At 42.1% G+C, this 22,606-nt stretch overlaps 1 protein-coding gene across 8 annotated transcripts in view; it reads right to left on the bottom strand.

Moving 5' to 3' along the window:
- Window positions 1-9,022: 9,022 nt before the first annotated feature.
- The window catches only part of LOC110089470 (interferon-induced protein 44-like), a 43,494-nt gene continuing 29,910 nt past the window's right edge, over window positions 9,023-22,606 (bottom strand). For all 8 annotated transcript variants that reach the window (XM_020812568.3, XM_072997838.2, XM_072997836.2 and 5 more), the window contains 4 exons: window positions 19,193-19,345; window positions 16,100-16,271; window positions 14,117-14,217; window positions 9,023-11,130 (listed from right to left, as the gene is read on the bottom strand). In XM_020812568.3, the coding sequence (XP_020668227.3) occupies window positions 10,939-11,130; window positions 14,117-14,217; window positions 16,100-16,271; window positions 19,193-19,345 (618 nt within the window). In that variant the 3' untranslated portion in view covers window positions 9,023-10,938. The remainder of the gene's footprint in view (window positions 11,131-14,116; window positions 14,218-16,099; window positions 16,272-19,192; window positions 19,346-22,606) is intronic.

Here is a 22,606-nt window from a genome sequence, read left to right as displayed (position 1 = left end):
AGGCAGAATTCTACTTAAATTCACAGAGGCCACTGTTTTCTTCCATCGTCTTGTTCCATCAATTAACTGATTTCTGTCATGTGAGTCAAATTTATAGAAGTCTTTCCTGATCGCACATCTGCCTGCCAGCCAGCCAGCAGCATTCTTCCCACATTGCTGTAGTCTGATCTTAAGCCCTACCAGGGGAGCTGTCATTGACAAAAATAACTTTGGGATATTAGAAGCTCTGGGTGGAAGCAAATCCGTGGCTGAGTTTGAATTATTATACTGGCTCCACTTAGCTGAATATCAGATGGAAATGCTTGTTAGCTTTGAAAAGAGCTTTGAATGAGTTAAATTGAATGTGTTAGTTCTGTACACACAACAGGTTTTTGTCTCCCACTTATGTCCCCCCACAAAAGTAAATGCAATATGAGTAAGATTGGGTATCCGCTGATTTAATTATTTCAATCAGGGTTTCTGTGAGTTTGGCCTTGTCTGTCATCCTGAGAAATTTTATTGTAGTTTTTTCTGACTTATAACTCGTAGACTTGTGCTACAGAGATAGGCACACTCCTCTGCTACTCTGTGAACTCTTTAGTAAGGACGTATAGGGTTATGCTATAAGAAGTAATTGTATTAAGGAACAATGGTCAAAATCCTCTCACGTAGGAAGAGGATTCAATAATACAATATTCCTTAATACAGTGGAAGATTGTTCCACTGTATTAAGGAAGAATGGTCAAAATCCTCTCCCATCTTCTCTCATGGAAATGGCATAACTTTCGGAGGCAAATTGCCCCACATTAAGAAATCAGTGTAACCTCATAAAAATATGCATCCAATAATGTCTATGGTCACTTCTTAACATGAAGCAATTTACCTCCAAAAGTCATGCCATTTGTGCTATGCCAGCATAATGAGGCAAGAGGATTTGGGCCAGCATGTGCTTAGTTAACCTTGAGAAGTCACTTCCCTGTATCTTTCTGCCTCCCTCCTCCTCCTTCAGACACTGATGGAAAGGAAAACAAATTTGCTTTGGAAATTTCCGGCAATCAGACCTGCAGTCTATGGTCTAATATCATTTGTAGATTTAGCACCATCCAACAGGGAAATAAACTCTGAAGGTAAAATCGGAGGTAAATTATTTACAGACAGAAAAAAATCTCTCAAGACATGGACGATCCTTAATGATTGACTGCTCATTCCAGGAATATAACCAAGATGGGTGGTTTCCTCTCTCTCGTTTTTAAACCTATGTGTGGGTGCCACAAATTTCAGGCAGGAAAGAGATGCAGAGGGAAGATAAAATCTCCCCACCCTGAATGGACTGGTTCCAATTCAGTTCAGAGACAGTGCATTTTCAATTTAAAGAGACAGTCAACAGTAAACAACATATTTAACAGAAGACATACTTTTAACCCCTCCAATCTTGCTGAGGTAGTCAATTGTGTGTGCTATGCAACTTCAGACATATGTGGAGCATATGTGATAGAATACTTCCTTATGAAAACATGGCATTTTCCCCAACATGAATTGTTGTGTCATGGGCAAGGCTAGCAATGACCTTTTCCCCCAGGCACCTAGCTTGTCTTTTTGTTGTTATTGTTATTGTTATTGTTATTGTTGTTGTTGTTGTTGTTAATAATAATAATAATAATAATAATAATAATAATAATAATAATAATAATAATAATAATAATAATAATAATAATAATAATAATAATAATAATAATAATAATAATAATAATAATAATAATAATAATAATAATAAAAGTGCCATCAAGTCAATTCCAGTTAGAGAATTCTCAAAAGCTGTTTACCAGTCCCTTCTTCTGGAGGTGCCCTGGGACTGTGCAGCTTGCCCAAGACCACCCAGGCTGGTTCTACTAGCAGCAAGCACAGTGGGAGATCAAATTTCCAACCTCTGGCTCCACAGCCAGATACCGCAGCTACTGAGCTATCCAGCCAGCCTCTAAATGTCTATACCTCTACAAACTTAGTCCATCACCTAAATAAATGTTAATGCACATTTTATGATCACCCCAAATGTGTTTTAAGATTTGCTATGAGACAAAGCACAGTTCATTTCTGTGCAGAGTATTTAACCTGCAACACTTTAAAGGCCTTGTTATTTCCAATCACTGATCGAAAAGAAGAGAAGAAGATTATGACCTGCCATAGGTTTCATCTGGCCCGTAGTCTGGATACTTCCAATCTCTGCCTCGTAATGCAGTCCATTTCCCAAATATAAAAATAAAGGTCTTTGTTGACTTAGCTGCAGATATTAAGTGTCATGAAGCAAACTTTTGCAATTCTTCCTTGTCCCCAAGAAGGGTCCCTTAAAATCAAGAGAGGCAACACAAGCTTTGGACCAAATGGAAAATGGAAAAGCACTACCACACACAGAAACAGCCAGCCTTTGTGGAATCCCAGTGCCTTCTGTGGATGGAAGGGATCCTTCATTGATCTGAATTTAAACCCCTATGTATGATTCATGCTCAGTTTTCACCGAGAGTCTAGTCCTTAATTCTAAACCATTGAGGAAAACAGATGTCTCTGATAAAGAAAATTCCTGCCAGCAGAATTGTCCATAAAGCCAATGAGCAATTAGTCTAAAGTATGATTTGCAGATCTTGAAGGCAATGCAAAAACCAAGGAGTTTGTTGGACTGGAACACCAAAGCAGGTAACAATTAACCACTAGTGGGAGTGTGGGGGCAAAATATGTGGAGGAATAATCCAATTTTTTTTAGTCCTCTTGAATTTTCTAAATCTATAAGCAGATCAGTATTCACGGGATTCTTTCCTTCCTTCTTTCTCTCGCGTTTCTTCCCTGGAGAGTTTAGAAATCTTTTCCGCTCGTAATATCCCTGAATAGATGTCCAAAGAAACAAAGGGAAGGATTTCCCTTTCTTATTAGCATTCTCCAGTTTATTCAATAAGCATCAATTCAGTGCTCAGCCACTGCACGCTTCCATTAAAACACCACATGTTTGTCTGATGTTTTGGCTTATACTGCTACAGCACTCTTTGGGCAGTTTACAACAGAATGATGCATACAGCAACTTGCTCTTGAAAGAATTCACAAGGATGCCTCAGAAAGTCTGACTTGCTGAGCAGGCAACCATTTTGCCATTATTTCCCAAAACATTCTTTCAGAAAATGGAAAGTTGGAACTAGAAGCCTAAATAGGCACATGTCAAAGCAGTTATGACCCCTTTCTAAAATACAGTAGCCAGTTATGAGTCCCTTGTGCCATCTAGTGGTTATTAGGGGTTATTACCAAATGTTTGAGTCATTGTACTATTTTGCTAGGTACCTGCAATCATTTGTGGCAACTTGACAGAAGATTCCCACCCACCTCTTTTAGGCTCCAAAGCTTGCTCTTTTAAACGTGTCAGCTTTAAAAGCACTAGTTCTCTCCCATCTGAGCATCATAAGCTTCCTCATTTTGATTAAATAATCTTTAATAATATAGTGCCGTTAGCACTACAGCTAAGAAAGGGTACAGCTTTGGGTGTAAAAGAGTGAGCTGAGAATCCCATGTTTGTTCACGATTCAGCATTAAAAACAAGCAAGTTCAGAGAGCATGCAAGACAGGCTTCCTTACATGGGAAGTGCTCTAGGAAGACATGATAAGAACTGCAGAGCTTTGAGACAACTGGTTAGAGGGAACTGAGTTACTTTAGTTCCTTGCAGTTAGTTATATTTTGGGTGACGAAGGTGTAATTAAGTTACCTTCAAAAATTACAAAACAAGTAATGCAAAACTACTTTTTAGGGTAATGAGTAATGTTTCCCTCTTGCTTTCAAAGGTCACTTTTAAACAGCTTCCAGTCACCATCATCCTCCTCCTAGAACTGCAGGGCTCTTCTGAGGTTTGCTACGGTCATGTCCTTCCCTCTCACACCTCTTTTTTGCCCTTCCAAAGAGGAGAGATTCTGTCTTTGCTCAATAGAGATGCAAGGGCACCCAGGGCTCCAGATACCTTCAACAGCTGGAAGCAAGATTTCTACCCTCTCTCCTATTACAGCTGTTTTTCTCTAATAAACACAAGCTTTATTATGTTCTCAGAAAGAAGTGTGGGTATGATTTCTTTATAGGGCAGGAGTGCTCAGATAATCCTTTTGTTGTTTGTTTGTCTGTTTGTTTGTTCAACTTATATGTCGCCCACACTACCCAAAGGTCTCTGGTGGCTTACAACAATTAAAATACAATAACAAGATAAAACAATTAAAATACAATTAAAATAGATTATCTTAAAATTGCCATCAGGACCCACAGCTGATATTATTTCAAGTAAAAGCCTTCTGGAATAGGAAGGTTTTGACCTGGTGCCGAAATGTCATCAGCGTCGGCACCAGACAAATCTCAGTCAGGAGAGCATTCCATAGTCTGGGGGCAGCTGCCGAAAAGGCCCTTTCTCTACAAGCCATCCCTCATTTCCTTAAGGGACAGATCTTTCAAAAGGGGCCCCTGGCTAGATCTTAATTGCTGGGTAGGTTCATAGGGAAGGAGATGGTCCTTCAAGGTATCCAGGGCCCAAGGTGGTTAAGGCTTTATATGTCAAAACAAGCACTTTGAATTTGGCCCGGGCAGCAACTGGTAGCCAATGTAATTTGAACAGAATCGGCCAGATGTGTTCCCTAGCAGCTCCACCACTCAGCAGCCACACAGCTTGATTCTGGACCAGTTGCAGTCGCTGGACTGTTTTCAAAGGCAGCCCCACATAGAGAGCATTGCAGTAATCTATGTGAGATGTTACCACTGTGTGTGTAACTGTCATGAGACTCCACTCGTTCAGGTAGAGCTGTAGCTGGTATAATTTCTGCAGGAAGGCGCCCCTGCCCACCGAGTCCACCTGGGCTTCCAGAGTTAGACTGGGGTCCAGGAGCACCCCCAGGCTGTGAACCCTGTTCCTTAGGTGGAGTGTAACCCCATTCAGGGTAGGGAAATGGACCTTCAGCCTGCCTGACAAAGCACCCACTCAATTTATTAACCTTCATCCAGTCCATTATCAGGTCCAGACACGAGTTCAGCACAGAAACCGCCTCACCTGGATTGGTGGAAAACGAGAGGTAGAGCTGAGTATCATCAGCATATTGCTGGCTCCTCAGCCCAAAACTCCTGATGACCTCTCCCAGCAGTTTCATGTAGATGTTAAACAGCATGGGGGACAGTATCGAGCCCCAAGGAACTCCATGACATAAACGTCATAGGACAGAGCAACTGTCCCCCAGCACCACCCTCTGGACTAGGTCAGCTAGGAAGGAGCAGAACCACCATAAAGCAGTGCCCCCGACTCCCAACCCAGCCAGCCTATCCAAAAGGACACCATGGACAATGGTGTTGAAAGCCGCTGAGAAGTCCACGAGTATCAACAGGGTCACATTCCCCGTGTCTCTCTCCTGGCAAAGGTCATCGTACAGGGCAACCAAGGCAGTCTCCATACCAAAACCTGGCCTGAAACCCAACTGAAACGGATCCAGAAAATCTGTTTCATCCAGCAGTGCCTGAAGTTACCCGCCACAACTCGCTCCAGCACTTTGCCCAAATAAGGGAGGCTTGCCACTGGTCAGTAGTTAACCACCAGCCTTGGGTCCAGGTTAGGTTTTTTAGGAGTGGCCGAATTACCACCTCTTTCAAGGTGGTAGGGACCACTCCCTCTCTCAAAGATGCATTCATGGCCTCCTGGAACCAGGTGCAAACCCTCCTGGCATATCTTCCAATTAGCCAAGATGGGCAAGGGTCGAATGGAGTGGAGGTACAATGGACAGATCCAAGCACCCTGTCCACATCCTCAAGTCTCAACAATTGAAACCCATCCATTAATTCTTGGCCTAAGCACGGCACACTGGACACATACTCTGATTCTGCATTAATGGTGGAGTCCAACCCACTGAAAATCTGAGTGATTTCCCCCTCAAAATGAATGGCAAACTAATCACAGTGAGCTGATGAGCAGTCCGAGACCTCCACTGGATTTCCTGGTTAAAGAAGATCCCGGACCACCCGAAACAGCTCTGCTGGACAACATGGCTGGAGAAATATTGCCATTTTGCAAGCTGTATTGCCACGAAATAGGCCCAATAATGGGCTCTAAGTCGTGTTCGATCGGACTCCCAGCGGGATTTCCTCCACCTGTGCTCCAGCCATCTCCCCTCTCACTTCATTGCGCGCAGTTCAGAAGTACAGTGGTGTCTTGCTTAGCGACGTTAATTCGCTCCACAAAAATTGCTGCAGAACGAAAACGTCGCTATGCGATAGTAAAAAGCCCATAGAAAGGCATTGAAACCCCTTCAATGCGTTCCTATGGGCTTAAAATTAACCTTAAAGCGAAGATCCTCCATAGTGCCGCCATTTTCGGTGCCTCTAAAGCGAGGAATCCGTCCCTAAACACAGCAGGCGACCATGTTTTTTTCCAGCGGTCATTTTGAAACCGCTGATCAGCTGTGCGAAAATGGGGGCTTTGTGATTATCGCTTCCCTGCGATCATCACAAAGCGAATTTTCCCCATACAGAACATCGCAAAGCGATCGCTTTTGCGATTGCAAAAACAGCGTCACTAAGTGATTTCGTCATTAAATGGAGCGATCGCTAAGCGAGGCACCACTGTATACCAAGGAGCTGTCTGGGCTCTGCGTGCAGGGAGAGGGTGCTTAGGCACAATTGTGCCAAACCCCCAGGTCATCTCCATATTCCATAAGGTGACCTGAGCTTTGACAGGAGCGCCAACCATATCAGATGGATAATCCCCCAGAGCATTCAGGAAACCATCTGGATCCGAGGGCAGATCATCTTAATAGATCCCTCACCCTTGCAGAGGGGAGAAGCTAATAGACTAAACTTGACCAGGAAGTGGTCTGACCACAACGGGTCACAAGCCCCTCCACAGCCAAACCACCGTCTTCCAGTCTCATTGAAAAAAACAGGTCCAAGGTATGGCCCTTCTCATGTGTTGGGCCGATGACACATTGAGACAGCCCCATGGTTGTCATGGTGGCCATGAAGTCCTGAGCCGCCCCAGTAAAGGCAGCCTCGGCATGGATGTTGAGGTCCCCCAGCACCAACAGCCTGGGAGTCCTCACTACCAGGTCTGAGACTACCTCTGTAAGCTCAGGCAGGGAGAATGTTGGTATGCAGCAGGGTGGGCAGTACACAAACAGAATCCCTAATCTGTCTTGCACGCCTAACACACAATACAGGCCCTCAAGACCTCATCTCAAAGGGATAGGAAGCCTGGTCAAGGAGATAGAACTCCTATACACTATAGCACCTCCCTGACCCTCTGAGCAACATTGGTGTTGGACCGAGTACCCAGGTGGACACAGCTGGGAGAGGGGGACACCACCCTCCTCTCCCACCCAGGTCTCAGTAATGCACACCAGGTCAGCACCCTCATGCAGAATGACATCATGGATGAGGGCAGTCTTATTTTATACTGACCAGGCATTCATCAACAGCACCATATGGCTGGGGGTAGGACTAGAAGAGGGGACAGATGTAAGATATCTAATTTCTCTTCTCCTATGTGGGCATGTTCTACCCCCACTGCCATTCCTTCCCCTACCCAACACCACCTCAAAGGCTGTCCCCTCCAACACCCTCCCCACTTCCTGTTCCCTCAAATCCACTGTGGGTCTCTCTTAACTGATGGCAATTAATAATCACAATTTCAAAAAATTCTCCTAAAGCCCCTTTTCTCCTCCAGCTAGGTGGCTGATGTTGAGGAGGGGGTGAGGCAGCCAGGAGTAGCAGGGCCCAGTCCTGCAAAGCAGAGGGAGACTGAGCCAGGCTCCCTTGGGAAAAGTTGGCAGCCGGCAACCGCCCAACCACACTTCCACTGTCTCTCGCACACTAACCTACAGAAGACAGATGGTTTTTGGCTCTCCTGAATGCTGGTCCAGTTTAGTCGTTAAGTCATGTCCAACTCTTCGTGACCCCATGGAGCAGAGCATGCCAGGCCCACTTGTCTTCCACTGCCTCCCAGAGTTGTGGTCCAACTTGCAAGTTAATGCTGCTTCTGTACCACTGTGTGCTTACTCTCCAACACTTCTCTGTTTTCTGCTCTCAGAGGAGAAGCAGAGTTCTTTCTCCTATGGAGATGAGACGTATGTCCCCTGCAGGTGCCCGAGTTCTGCCCTGATTGCACGGAGGCCAATTTTGCTTTGGTGTATTCTTTGGGAATGAAGGGCTTATCGTCTCAGTGATTAGTGACACATGGGGAGGTGGGGGTCTTTCTCCTCACTTCTTCACAGCGATGTGATAAATTTGGAAAGGCAGGTGCTCCCCTCAAAAGGCAGCCCTGCCCAAAAGAATAGTCCCCAAATGCAGGCAGCTGCAAGGGTCTACATCAACAAATGATGGGTAGGTCTTTTTTTCTTATTTGCCCTTTCAACTCTGAAATACCCTCATCTACTTCACATTAAAACCAGGATTGTTCCTGGGAATTTTTTGCTTTCTCCCAACTGCTGTGAGGATTGTAGCTAAGCTCAGAGGGAGGAGGAGAGACTAGGAAAGGAGTGGTAGCTGATGTCCCCATCCCTTCTGCTCAGAAAGGCCTGGGACTTCAACCCTATAATTCCTGGTCCTGACTCCACTACACCACTATATCTCAGTGACAAAGGGACTCATAGTTAGAAAATGTTTGCCAAGCTGCAAAGAAGTGACAACTTTCTGCCAAAGAGTCATAGGAAATCATTCCCTCCTTTCTTAAGACCCTTGCATTGCTCGGGTATCATTTCAGAGGAGGCTAGTATTTTAAAACAAGCTAACTAACTATTCCAACAACTAGCTTAAGAAAAAAAGTATGCTTCAATTTTCTTGCACTAGAGGGCAAACTTGATCAACATTTAGAAAGCCCCTTCAGAAACTAATAAACGACAGAATATAATAAGTTTCTAAGCTATATGAGGGGAAGAAGTGAGCTAATGCAACATCCACATTGCTGAATTTGATATTTTCTTTTAAGAATACATATAATTGGTTTAAGAAAAAAAAGCATTATGAACGGGAAAAATCATCTCTAAAAAGTGAAAATCATTACATACATAAAAGATAATTTTATTGTCACAGTCAAGTCACATAAAAAAGCACATAACAAAAGTATCTCTTACCATTAATCTACCTGCAGGCATAACATTTCTAAATTACAAGTGTCAATTTTCATGTCCTCTGTTTCCCTCTTTTCTTTCTCCCTTTCATATTTATACATTTTTCTCATCACAAGTGGCTATAGGCAAGATCATAAGAATCAAAGATTGTCATTTCTTATTTAGTATAAGTTGTTTAGTGATTATCTGTTGCATTTAGCAACTAATTGATTCTGAAATCATCCATCTGCCATTAGCTTATACAGTACAAAAGACTTTGGTTTTATAAAGGAACAGCACATCTTCCAAGATACATATACTGTTACCTAGGGCAGTGGTCCCCAACTTTGGGCCTCCAGACATTCTTGGACTTCAGGTCCCAGAAATCCTGGCCAGCAGAGATGGTGGTGAAGGCTTCTGGGAGTTGTAGTCCAAGAACATCTGGAGGCCCAAGGTTGGGGACCACTGACCTAGGGTTTCATTCAAGTAATACCACTGAGTTGGACCAATTACTTTTTAAAAACCCTAGTCCACTTACCCTCCGATTTTCAGGGGGGGCTCCAAACAGAGGGTTCCACTGCAACTGGAGCCAAGTGATTTAAAACAATAGTTCTAGTAACTCATTTGCCTTGGTAGACTAATCTAAATACGCATGTAGTATGGGTGCAATTCTTTTCATTGGATATAAGTCTTTCACAGTAGCCTCATTCCATTGTTCTGAAGCCTGCACTCATCTATGTGGGAAGAGGGTAGCCCACCATCTCCCTCCTTGCATTGTTATTGCAAGCACTGATGTGTCTGAAGAGGAGGGTCCTGCTCCCATGTAGATTTCACACAGGAACAAGAATCAAGCTCTTCCAGCGCTCTTGCCCATGTGCAAAATCTATCATGGAAGCAGGATTCTCTCCAGATTCACCATTGCTAAAATGATGAAAGCAACATGCAAGGGGAGCAGGGGGCTAAGATAGATTGTCTTCATAAACAAAGCTGGGAAAATTCACTCCTTTGAACTTCGAAGTGCTGGTATGTTTGGGAGTTTGATTCGCGACTGTGCCTCTTTGACAAGAGCTGGACTCAATAACCCATAGGGTCCCTTCCAGCTCTGCAGTTCTAAGATAATTGTTATCATTAACTCCTAGAATTCCCCTTCCATCATAGCCAGTGACCATGTTGGCAGAAGAATTCTTGGAGTAATAATCCAAAACAATAGCATTTTCAAAGCTGTATTTGTAATATTAGCAGAAACTGCAAAATGGCACTAAAATGATTACGGAAAGTCATCATCATCAATGAGACAGTCAATTTGGACACCTTTGGTGGCTTAATATTAAAATACACAGGCCAAGATCCTAATCATTGTGGCCACCACCTAATGAAATTGGCTTAAATCTCAACAGGGATCTGTTATAGGTACGAAGTTTGCATATCCATTTTCTGCTACAAGTCACAGCATGCAAAAGCAAAGGCCTACGCTAACTCCTTACCTTGTGGGATTTAGCTATAGAGATTCATGTCAGTTGTGTTACATCAGGGTAAAACTCAAAAGAGTTGTGGCCGCTTTATTCCCAGGACACAAATAGTTCCCTTAAAAATGTAAAAATTTACCATACCCAATATAAAATAGTCAACTCAAACCTTAGAGAGCAAGGTTTTTTTTTAAAAAAAATCATTGAATGGCTGAATGACATGTGAGAATGTTATCTGTACTTAGAAACACAGGACAAGTGAGATATTTGAACATTAAGGTAGTTTTGCAGCTTTAAATGTGTAAATATTAATCAAGTACAAATAAAATCAATTTCATTACTTATATACTGCAAGAAATCTGAAACAAAACTCAGAAATGTAACTGGCTTATTAAACATGTCAAGGCTCCACCGCAGCACTTTGATTTGAAGAGAAATTTTCAAGGTATCGTTGGGCAAAGCGCACAATCTGCCTCAAGGCCAAAAGAATGAGGATATCAACATCATCCTTAAGTTCCACCTCTGAACAGTAATCTTTTACAGGAACTATCTGACTCAAAGGGATGCCAAGTTTTCCTGATGCTGTCTCCATCTGTAGAGGAAATAAGAACATGACTGATTATCAAAAAGAACTCTGCTTTGGTTTCAGAAAAAGATGACCATTGACATGGTCTGGGTACTGCTGGCCCTTTCAAGTTACCGTCTGGAATCTTTTGTGTGTTTTCTGGATGGCTATGCTGCTCTGTTAGAAGCACTGACTAGTGTACAAATTAAATTACTGGAATTCATTGTCAGTACCTTTTATAATAATACAAATTGGTGAATTTGTGCATGCATTTGTGTGTGTCTGCTACAGCCATAGTCTCACAACTAACTATAGACAGATGAAATTTGGCAGGAATACTGAGGAATCCCTTGAAGTTGTTTCATCTGTGCAACACAATTGTTTATGACTTGATTATTTTTTTGTTTCAGCCTCTTTGATGCCTCAGATTACTACATGTACTGAGGATGTGATAAGATTCAGTAACTATGCTCCCATCTCATATCCCTTCAGTTTCCAGACTGGGTTAACCCACCTGGTCTGGGGCAGCTTAATGTTTCTTTACTTAACGATGAGACGTTTAGAAGTCAGATGATCAAAAAGCTATCACAATACCTTAGTATCTGTGAAAGATCAACTAGTACTTGCATCATAGAGTGGGAAGCATGTAAAACCTTTGTGAGAGGGAGAATTATTGGCCCCGTTTCTCACAAGAAGCTTACAGCAGTGAAAATAAATTTGAAAAATAAGATGAAATCTTTCTTAAGCTAATTTCCAACATCCCCCACACTTGATCTTTATCATGATTTGCAAAATAACTATATTATATAGATTCCTAAAGTGTTCAAGATCACTTTGTGCAAAATTTATACCTATTGTATTTCATTAATGAAATTTAATTGTGAAATATTAGTGGAAATACTGGCCAAAGTTTCACAACAGCTATGGTACAGCCTGACCAGGCTGGGTTTATACAACCGAGTCAGGTTTCCAAGGATTTGAGATTAGTAGTACATTTGGTCAGTGAGAGACCTGATCAGGCTGGAATTTTTTTTTGCCAGATGCTGAAAAAACTTTTGGCTAAATATACCAACAGTTTATTTTTGCTGTCTTCATTAAGTCTGGGTTTCCTTCTGGTTTAAAAAAAAAGATTTGCATTTTTAAAAAATTTCTGTTCAATCCGTACAAGGAACAAAAATGAAATGCCAGAATAGACTGAGGTGAAGGAGTAAAAATTGGTGGAAGGGAACATCAATAATTTAAGAGATGCCAATGACACCATCTTACTGGCAGAAGTAAAAGAAGAAAGTGCCAAAACAGACCTGCAGTTTAATGTTGACAGGACAAAACAACTCTGACATTCATGAAGAAGAAAGTGAAATAGAGATTTTGTATAATTTGTCTCAGCTATCAATCCAAAGGGAGACTGCAGCCAAGAAATCAGAAGACTGTGATTAGGAAGGGTAGAAATTAAGGAATTAGAAAGGATAATCAAATGTTAGGATGTATCACAGGTGACCAAGACCGAGATCATCCACACTCTTGTCATTCTGATCACCATGTACAATTGTGAAAACTGAACAGTTAAGAAAGCTGACAGGAAAAAATGTTTTGTTTGAAGTACAGTGTTTTCTGCATACCCTGGACTGCCAGAAAGACAAAGAAGTGAGTCCTAGATCAAATCAAGCCTGGATTATCTCTGGAAGAAACATGTTGAAACTGAGGCTGTCCTACTTTGGCCATATCATGAGAAGGCAGGATTCTCTGGAAAAGACAATAATGCTGGGAGAGGCAGAAGAGAGCAGAAAAACAGGAAGACCAAATCTGAGTTGGATTGACTCCCTAAAGGCAGCCACGTGTTTGTTTTTATAAGCGCTGTGGCGTTCAGCTCTGCTCTCACCTGTCCGTCACAGCTGGGCAGGGGAACCTCAGCCAATGAGAAGACGGAGGGTGGTGCAGAAGTGGGAGGAGCTGGGATATATAAGGTGTGTGTGAGGAGTCTGAGAGATCAGTTTGAGAGATGAGTGATTAGAGAGATTGTTAGAGAGTGAGAAAGAGCCTGTCAGTGAGGGAAAAGTCTGTGAGAGCTAGTGTCTGAGAAACAGTGATTGATTAATTGATTCTATACCTGTGATCTACTCCTTTTATTTCTTGTAATCAATAAACTTTTTATTTGTTTTGAAAGAAACACTTGTCCTTTTGATTATAAGGATAGGTTGGTGGCAGCAAGTTTTGGTGAAAGGTAGTGAGCACTCTTATAAGCCTGGATGAGTAAGGGCTTGAGAGTGGCCCGCTACAAGCACTCAGCAGAACAGTTGAGGATGGGACATTTTGGCGAACACTCATTCTTAGATTGCCAGAGGTTGGTAATAAGAAGCACAAATTTCTTACAAAGATGTAAGTGCAGCCTTCCTTTATAATAAACACAAAATAAGTTAATGGCAGAAATCCTGTTGCCTAGTGTAGCAGGACACACTCCAGTAGCCCTATTGAATCCATGGGGATTTGGTAAAGTAACTCACCTGTAAGTTCTATTGATCCAGATGGACCTACTCCAGTGTGATTTGTCATACAATTTCAACAGTATATGTTTTGTCCCCTTAAGATACTGCCAGGGGTATAAACTTACCTAAAACAAGAGGTGCGCCCCTGCATCTTTTGTCAGTATTCCTATTCTCCCTCATGGATCTTCCTATGCCTGTTAAATTGCAGTTTAAAAAGGGACAGAACTGCTCAGAAGGAAGAACAAGTTCTGAACACAGGACTCAACCCTGCAGTTAAATGCAGAAGCCTATGGATGGTAGCATGGAAGCAGGTGCCCTGCTTTGATGAGGTTGAAATCCTAGTTAAGTGTGGGGAAGGCTGCAACCTAAATGCTGAGCATGTATATTTGTTTTATACAGTGATTTAAGAACATGGCAGTGATGATAACGAATGAAAAGGCCAGCACACTGTGGTTAGCCTGACCATGTAAGAGCAAGGCTGCCTGTTTAAAACAACGACATTGACATGCAGAACAATAACAAGCATTTACCTTTTGTTTAACAGCTTGGCTTTTGTACACATCAGAAACATCTTCTTTAAGAAAAGAGGAAATTTCATCCACTTTAGTAAGTAAAATAAGTTGTGGCAATTCTGGAAGGAGAAAACAAGTTATTAAAAGGATATTATCACCACACATGGATTTCCCAGTCTCGTGAATTCACTCTCATGGCTGTCTTATCAAATACAAATGTTTCACATACTCCAGCTGTCCCTATTTGTATCCAAATACTACAACAGAGAAATGAGGGGGTACCTGGCTTTACGGTGCTACAAAAACACATAATTTCTCATAATTTTAACCTGGGATCATGCCCAACCCAATGTCTAATCTGTGGGCAGAGGTGGTTCCTGTGATTGAGATTGTTTGGGGGATGATCCTACATAAAAAATTATGTGGATTCATAAGGATCTCTGCCTCTGATCCATTTTTGCCCAAAGTGGTGCATCGGCTTCTCGACTATACCCGATCACTCACCAGAGCTTGGAAATGTTAATTTTTGGAACCTTCTTTTCAGAGTACAATTTCCAGAATTCTGGATCATATTATCATGATTCTTTCTTTCTTTGTTCTATAGGCCACCTTTCCCCTGATAAGTGTACCCAATGCGGCTCACAATATTAAAAGAATAAAATTAAAAACATAGTATCAATTCTAAAGGAAATCAACCCTGAGTGCTCACTGGAAGGACAGATCCTGAAGCTGAGGCTCCAGTACTTTGGCCATCTCATGAGAAGAGAAGACTCCTTGAAAAAGACCTTGATGTTAGGAAAGTGGGATGGCAGGAGGAGAAGGGGACAACAGAGGATGAGATGGCTGGACAGTGTCTGCGAAGCAACCAACATGAAATTGACACAACTACGGGAGGCAGTGGAGGATAGGAGGGCCTGGCATGCCCTGGTCCATGGGGTCACAAAGATTAAGACACGAATGAATGACTAAACGACGACGGTGAATAACCCCGTCCGTCCGGCGGTGGCAGCGGGCTCATTCATCCTTCCAATCACTCCTGGAGCTCCACTCCAGGCAAGGCGAAGGAGGACGAGTCTCCCTGGACAACTGCAGAGTCACTAGCTGAGCAGGAAGAGAGCAGAGCTCTGGGAGTGATTGGAAGGACACGTGAGTGGACAGTCCACCCCCAGGGGGTGGTCCCTCATTTACTCCAGCTGCATAGGGATATGAATGCAAATACCCCATCTCTTATTAAAAGCTATCTTAACTTTAAAATGACATTCTAAGATTGAATCATCATTGTTAATCATGATTCATTCCAGCTCCTAGAATCCCTTGACCAGCACTTCATGTGCACATAAGTGTGCTTTGACACAACTCCCAGAATTCCCCATGTGGCATGGCTGCTGGAATTACATGGGTTGTGGTCCAAAAACCTAAGCATGCACACTTCTAACCAGTACAGCCAGTGGCCTGGGAATCCTAGAAGTTTTACTTCAGAAAAGTAACTTCCAAGCACTGCACTGACTGACAACAAATAGGGATCAGGTGAAATCTGGAAATGGATTCAGCTCTTTGTGAATAAAAAGCTGCTTCAAATATACGCTAGCCCTGGACACAAAACAGGTCCTCCATGTTGCACAATAAAGTGCCTCATCATTTACCTCTGAAGAGGCTGCAGAAGTGTTAGATTCTTTTCAAAACACAAGGCCAAGTTCTTTCAGCACCACCTTACAGTCAAGGACTAGATGATCTTGCATACCTTGAGAAGCCATCAATTTGTGACCCATTGCTTTGCTTGAGAATATAAGTGGGAAAGACTGTGTGTGGCCTTTTGCAATGGTGCTGAGCTACAACCTCCATCATTCCTGACCAACTTGAACTGAGTCAAAATCCAACAATACCTGGAGGGACATTGCTTCCTCTTTCTTGTGCCAGAGGATAAGCAATAATTCAAGTGCATAGCATCACACTATGATCTTTTCGTTTCAAGCTCTTTATACATAAATATCAAAGCCTTACCAAATTCATTAGCTTTCTCTCGAATTTCTTTAAGCTTTGTTTCCATCTTCTCAGGGAGGATTTCAATATTCGACCCATCAACAACAAACACAACACAGTGAATCTCCTCCTTCAGAGAGGGAGACTTGATGTAGCCGGGTGTATTTGGTTGCATAGCAGCAATTGGATTAAACTGGAAATTACAAAAATATTGCAATCTCAGTAAAAACAACAGAGGATAGTTAAACCACAATCCAATTCCTGCAAGAAATTGCTAGATACAAACAGTAGGCATCCTTCAGTCTCAAGACACTATGGTAACCTTTTCTGAAAAGAGGTCTTGGAACAGCATCTAGTGTGGCTGAGAAGGCCAATTCAAGAGTGACAATCTCTTCCACAATGAAGAAAAACACAACCTGTCCCCTGTCCAGCTCCCTGATTTTGCTGATTTGGGGACTGCCTCTTTGCCTCGGCCTGCTGAACACGGGTCTCTTCAAATTGGGAGAGGCCGTGATGCAATGCCTGCCACCAAGCTGAACGTGCAGATGTCAAGGTTTCCCATCTGCTGAGGTCCATTCCTAAGGCCTTCAGATCCCACTTGCAGATATCCTTGTATTGCAGCTGTGGTCTCCCTCTGGGGCGCTTTCCCTGTACTAATTCTCCATCCAGGAGATCTTTTGGAATCCTATTATCAACCATTCTCAGAACACATCCAAGCCAACACAGACGTCACTGTTTCAGAAATGTATACATGCTAACAATTCCAGTTCATTACAGGACTGCACTATTTGGAACTTTGTCCTGCCAGGTGATACCAAAAATGCGTTGGAGACAACACATATGAAACATGTTCAACTTCCTCTCATCCCATGCACGAAGGGTCCAGGACTCACTGCAGTACAGGAGTGTACTCAGGGCCCAAGCTCTATAGACCTGGATCTTGGTATATGCCACCAGCTTCTTGTTAAGCCATACTCTCTTTGTGAGTCTAGAGAATATGGTAGCTGCTTTGCTAATGCTTATATCAGGCTCAACATCTAGAGAGAGTGTCAGAGATAGTTGAGCCAAGGTACACAAAACCATGAACAAACTCCAATTCTTGTACATAGATGGTAACAGAAGGAGGTGAGTCCATGTCATGGCCCATGAGTTGTGTTTTCTTCAGGTTGATTGTTAATCCAAATTCTTGGCAGGCCTTGCTAAAGTGATTCATAAGTTGCTGGAGGTCTTCGACAGAATGGGCAACAGCAGCTGCCTCATCGGTGAAGAGGAAGTCCCGCATGCATTTCAGCTGGACTTTGGTCTTCGCTCTCAACCTAGAGAGATTAAAGAGCTTTCCATCTGATCTAGTCTGGAGATAGACACCTTCTGTTGCAGTTCCAAAAGCATGCTTCACCATGACAGAAAAAAGATTCCAGAGTCAGCACTAAAACACAGCCCTGTTTCACTCCACTCCGAATGTCAAAGGGATCTGATGTTGAGCCGTCAAAAACTACAGTGCCCTTCATTTCCTCATGAAAGGACCTAGGTGGACAGCTAATCTTGGGAAATATTTTAAAAAGGCCATCCCTGCTAACCAGGGATAGTCCTTGTCTATTGATGCACTATTTGTTTTATAATTTAAATGGTTTATTTTATATGTTGTTAGCCACCCAGAGTAGTCAGTTGACTAAATGGGCAGGGTACAAATTCAATAAATAAAAATAATAAATAATAACCAAATCAAAGGCATTTGTAAGATCTATGAAGGCCACAAAGAGGGGCTGTCATTGTTCCCTACATTTCTCCTGCAACTGTCTGAGGGAAAATACCATGTCAATGATGGATCTATTAGCTCGAAATCCACACTGTGATTCTGGATAGACTCTGTGTGCAAGCACCACCTGGAGCCTCTTCAGCACAACACGGGCAAGCAGCTTCCCTACAACGCTGAGAAGAGAGATGCCACAGTAGTTACTGCACTTGCCCCTGTTGCCTTTGTTCTTATACAATGTGACAGTGTTTGCATCCTTCATGTCCTGTGGTACTCCACCTTCCCTCCAGCAAAGACAAAAGATTTCATACAGCTCAGTGGTGATGATCTCTTTACAGCACTACAGCACTTCAACAGGGATGTTATCTTTCCCAGGTGCCTTGCCAAAGGCAAGGGAATCCAAGGCCACTTTTATTTCTGCTAAAGTTGATTTGCCATTCAACTATTCTAAGACAGGCAGGCACTGGATATTATTTAATGCGTCTTTGGTTACTATGTTCCCGCTAAAATATAGCTCAGAGTAGTGCTGCACCCAGCGTTCCATCTGTGTATTCCGTCCTGGATGATCACGCCTGTAGCAGTCTTCAAAGGAGCAGATTTCTTCTCTATTGGACCTAAAGCCTGCTGGTTCCATCATACATTCCCTTGATGTTACCTGTGTCCGCTGCTATCTGTATCTGAGTGCAGAGGTGAAGCCAATAATCGTTAGAACACCTCCTGGCAGCCTGTTGGACTTTGCTACAAGCAACCCGGGGAACCTGCAAGTTGTACTCACTAGGAGAGGCTTTGTATGCTGCTAGAGCTCTCCTCTTTTCTTCGATGGCTGGCATCAACTCCTCCAAATGGGATTCAAACCAGTCTGCTGTCTTTTTGGTCTTCTTGTCAAATATGGACAAGGTGGTATAATAAACAGCATTCTTGAAATGCTCCCATCGTTCAGACATAAACAAACATCAGAAAGATCTACTCCAAAACAAATGTCTTGCATAAAACATATATACCTAAACTATTCTACCAAATGGCAGAGAAAGCAAGAGCCTATGTAATTATGTAACCGTTTCCCTGGACACAGGTTCAGTGGTGTGGATAGTAGCAAAAAGTTGCTTCATAGACAGCTTGGCCCACAGAGACCAGTCCTCCTGCTCTGTTTTTATCTGGCTTTCACATCCAAGATCGGCATACAAAAATCAATCCAACTACAAAAGGAGTCACAAATTACAAGAAGTGGCAAGTCCGAATATCACGGCCACATGACATATGCACAGCTTGTGCTAAGAAAAGTAGCTATGCAAGACACAGATTACTGAATAACCATTTCTTTATTTCACATGAGCTGTGGAGTGTTAGGTAACGCATCCTACCTGATACCCATCAGGAATATGTCCTTTTAATATGCTGATCACATCATCAGTTCTCAGGCTGGCGAGTTCTCTTTCTTCTAGCCCCATGGTGTCACAGAAGAGGATGGGCAATGGCTTTCCAGTGCTTCTGTTTTTCACTTCATAGGTCCTGTACTGTTTTTTTTTTAAGAGGAAAAAAATAAATATTAAAGTACACTCCCATCCACTTGGTTTTTGGTGTTTTTTTTAATATGTGAATGACAATAATCGAATACTCATAAACATAAAGAAACCACCTTTCCATTTTTTTTAGTAACCTGTATCACAAAATTAAGAATAGGGGCAGCCTGCTGAGACAGTGGCTGCAATTCTCTTAGTGTAACTTTACAACACACAATTATGATGGCATCCTGCAAAGATAGTTTTAATTTAACTGATTTGGAAGCTTCTTGTTTCCTCCTATTTGCATTCCAAGGGTCTCTACAGTTCCTTTTCAACCTGGAGAGGCCTTGAGGAGTCTCCGGACAGGAGGGGAGTATTAACTAATATTGCCACCAGATCACAGAGTCCCGATCCTGCTGGCTTTGATCTGTTGGGGATTTTTGTGAATTCAAGATCTCCTCCATCCCAAGGCTCCCAAAGACTTCCTTGGAAAGAAAATGATGTACTTTAAAACACAAACATAATGATGTCAGGCACCATTTCTATCTCATATGACATATCGACATGTTTGCCAAATTGACAATGCATCTATAGCAAACTGTCCATCAATTCCTTAGGTGCGCATTTAACATATCCAAACTATAAATACAAACATTCACCTAAACTGCTGGTCAAAAAGCAGAGCACCAAACTACTACAAAAGTTAACAAACTGTGCTTTCTAATTATGTGATACAGAAATCAAACACCTGTAACAATAATTCCAAGAACTTCATCTATGACACTGGCTTTTAAATTGGGAAATATATCACTATTCGTAAGATATTAGGATGGGTACTGAAATACATTAAGATAAAAAAGAACTTCCTTGGTATTACTGCTGCACGAAAGAGCAGCAGTGCTCTTTTGCTGGCACAGCAAATCAATATTCTATCGGAGAATTCCAAGAATGTGGTCAGCCCAAGCAAAAATTATAATTTTTAAACTGGGCTTCAGATCAGCACCAAATTGGACACAGTTGTAGCTGACAGTCTCTCTGCCAAATTTGGTAAGGTTTGACAAAGGATTTTTGAGTTAAGTTTTTTTTTATAAAGCACAGCTATTTTACACACACACACACACACACACACACACACACATTAAAAAGAGACAAAAGGATGACAGATTCCTTTGAAGAAGAATCATATGTTGAAAAACCCTCTATTCTAGAAAATGAAGCAGAGATAAAGAGAATACCAATAGAACTGTTTCAAGCCATAGACTGAATATGGCCATCAAAAGCCTAACAAAATCCTAACAAGCATATGCCAATGGATATAGGAAACAAAACAATGTCCCACAAACTGGGAATGCTCCATTTACTTTCCAGTTCCCAAAAGGAAATGCCACAGAGTGAACTAACTGTAAGATGATCACTTAAATTTTTCATACAAGTGATGGTATTGCAACAAAAGCTTTTGCCATATATGGAGTGAGAAATGCTTGATGTTTAAGCTGGATTCCTCATATTGCAAATATGTGCAGGCTACTGAAGAGCACCAAAGAATTTCAATAGAACAGTCTATGCTCTATAGATTACAGCAGAGCTTTCGACTGTGTAGATCATGAAGAACTAGGAGTTGCTCTGGAAGAAGCAGGTGAACCTCACCACTTGAGTGTCCTGATGTGCAACTTGTATTGTGAACAAGATGGTACCCTTAGGAGAGAATATGGAGAGACAGAATGGTTTCCTATAGGCAAAAATGTCAGACAAGGTTGCATTTTACCCCCTTATCTCCTCAGTCTGTTCACAGAACATACAATAAATAAAGCCGGAATAGATTCCCATGAAGGAGGAGTGAAAACTGATGGAAGAAACAACAATAATTTAAGAGATACAGATGACACCATCTGACTGAAGGAAATTACAATGACTTGTAATGACTTTTAGTGAAAGTGGAAGAAGAAAGCTGCAAAGTAGGACTGCAGATGAACATTGAGAAGAAGAAAAATATGACTATAGCAAAACTTAGTCCTAAAAATGACAAAATTGAAATAGTTAGAGATTTTGTATAACTTGTCTCAACCCATCAATCCAAATGGAGACCACAGTCAAGAAATCAGAAGAATGACACTAGGAAGGGTAGCAATTAAATAATTAGAAAAGATCATTAAATGTATTGATGTGTCACTGGTGACCAAGACCAAAATCATCCACAAGCTTGTCTTTCTGATCACGGATGTGAAACCTGAACAGTTAAGAAAGCTGACAGGAAAAAAATGTGATTGATTTGAAATGTGGTGTTGGAAAGGAGCTTTGCTGATACCCTGGACTAGTTATGCATCCTTCAGTCTCAAAAGACTATGGTAACGTGCTCTGTATGGAGGATTTGGAACAGCGTCTAGTGTGGCTGAGAAGGCCAATTCAAGAGTGACAATCGCTTCAACACTGAAGACAAATCCAATCTGTCCTCTGTCCAGCTCCCTGATTTTGCTGCTCTTGTGACTTCCTCTTTGCCTCGGACTGCTGGACAAGGGTCTCTTCAAAATGGGAGAGGCCATGATGTAACACCTGCCTCCAGGCTGAACACTCAGATGTCAGGGTTTCCCATCTGTTGAGGTCCATTCCTAAGGCCTTTAGATCCCGCTTGCAGATATCCTTGTATCGCAACTGTGGTCTTCCTCTGGGGCAAATTCCCTGCACTAATTCTTCATACAGGAGATCCTTTGGAATCCGACCATCAGCCATTCTCACGATGTGCTCAAGTCAAGGTACACGTCTACCCTGGACTATCAGAAAGACAAACAAATGGGTCTTAGATCAATTAAAGTCTGAATTATCTCTTGGAACATCTTGAGAATGCAGGATTCTCTGGAAAAGATAATATTGCTGGGAAAGGTGGAAGGCGAGAGGGAAAAAAGAAGAATAAATCCGAGATGGATTCACTCCCTAAAGGAACCACGTGTGAGTTAACAATACAGGACATTTTGGAGATTGTTCATTCATACGGCTGTCATAGCTCACCTCCAATGGCACTTAACAACAGTATCCCTAGATTTAAAATATATTCATTTGCTCAAAAAAAAGTCTCTGGTTTACAAACATTGTGCTTCTGTATCCTCAATTCAAAACACCAAGAAATGGCAATATTGTGCCCATGTTGTCAGTAGGAGAAAGAATGTCAAGCTTTACATGCCAAAGGGCAGCCTCTATGACCTCCGTAAAGCTCTCTTCCAACACCACACTTCAAATGAGTTGACTTTTGTTCCTGTCTTTCTTCGTGGTCTTCCTTTC

The sequence above is a fragment of the Pogona vitticeps genome, chromosome 4, assembly GCF_051106095.1.
Source record: "Pogona vitticeps strain Pit_001003342236 chromosome 4, PviZW2.1, whole genome shotgun sequence".
Lineage (NCBI taxonomy): Eukaryota > Metazoa > Chordata > Lepidosauria > Squamata > Agamidae > Pogona > Pogona vitticeps.
The sequence above is the reverse complement of the archived record's forward strand: the minus strand, read 5'-3'. Positions and strand labels throughout refer to the sequence as shown.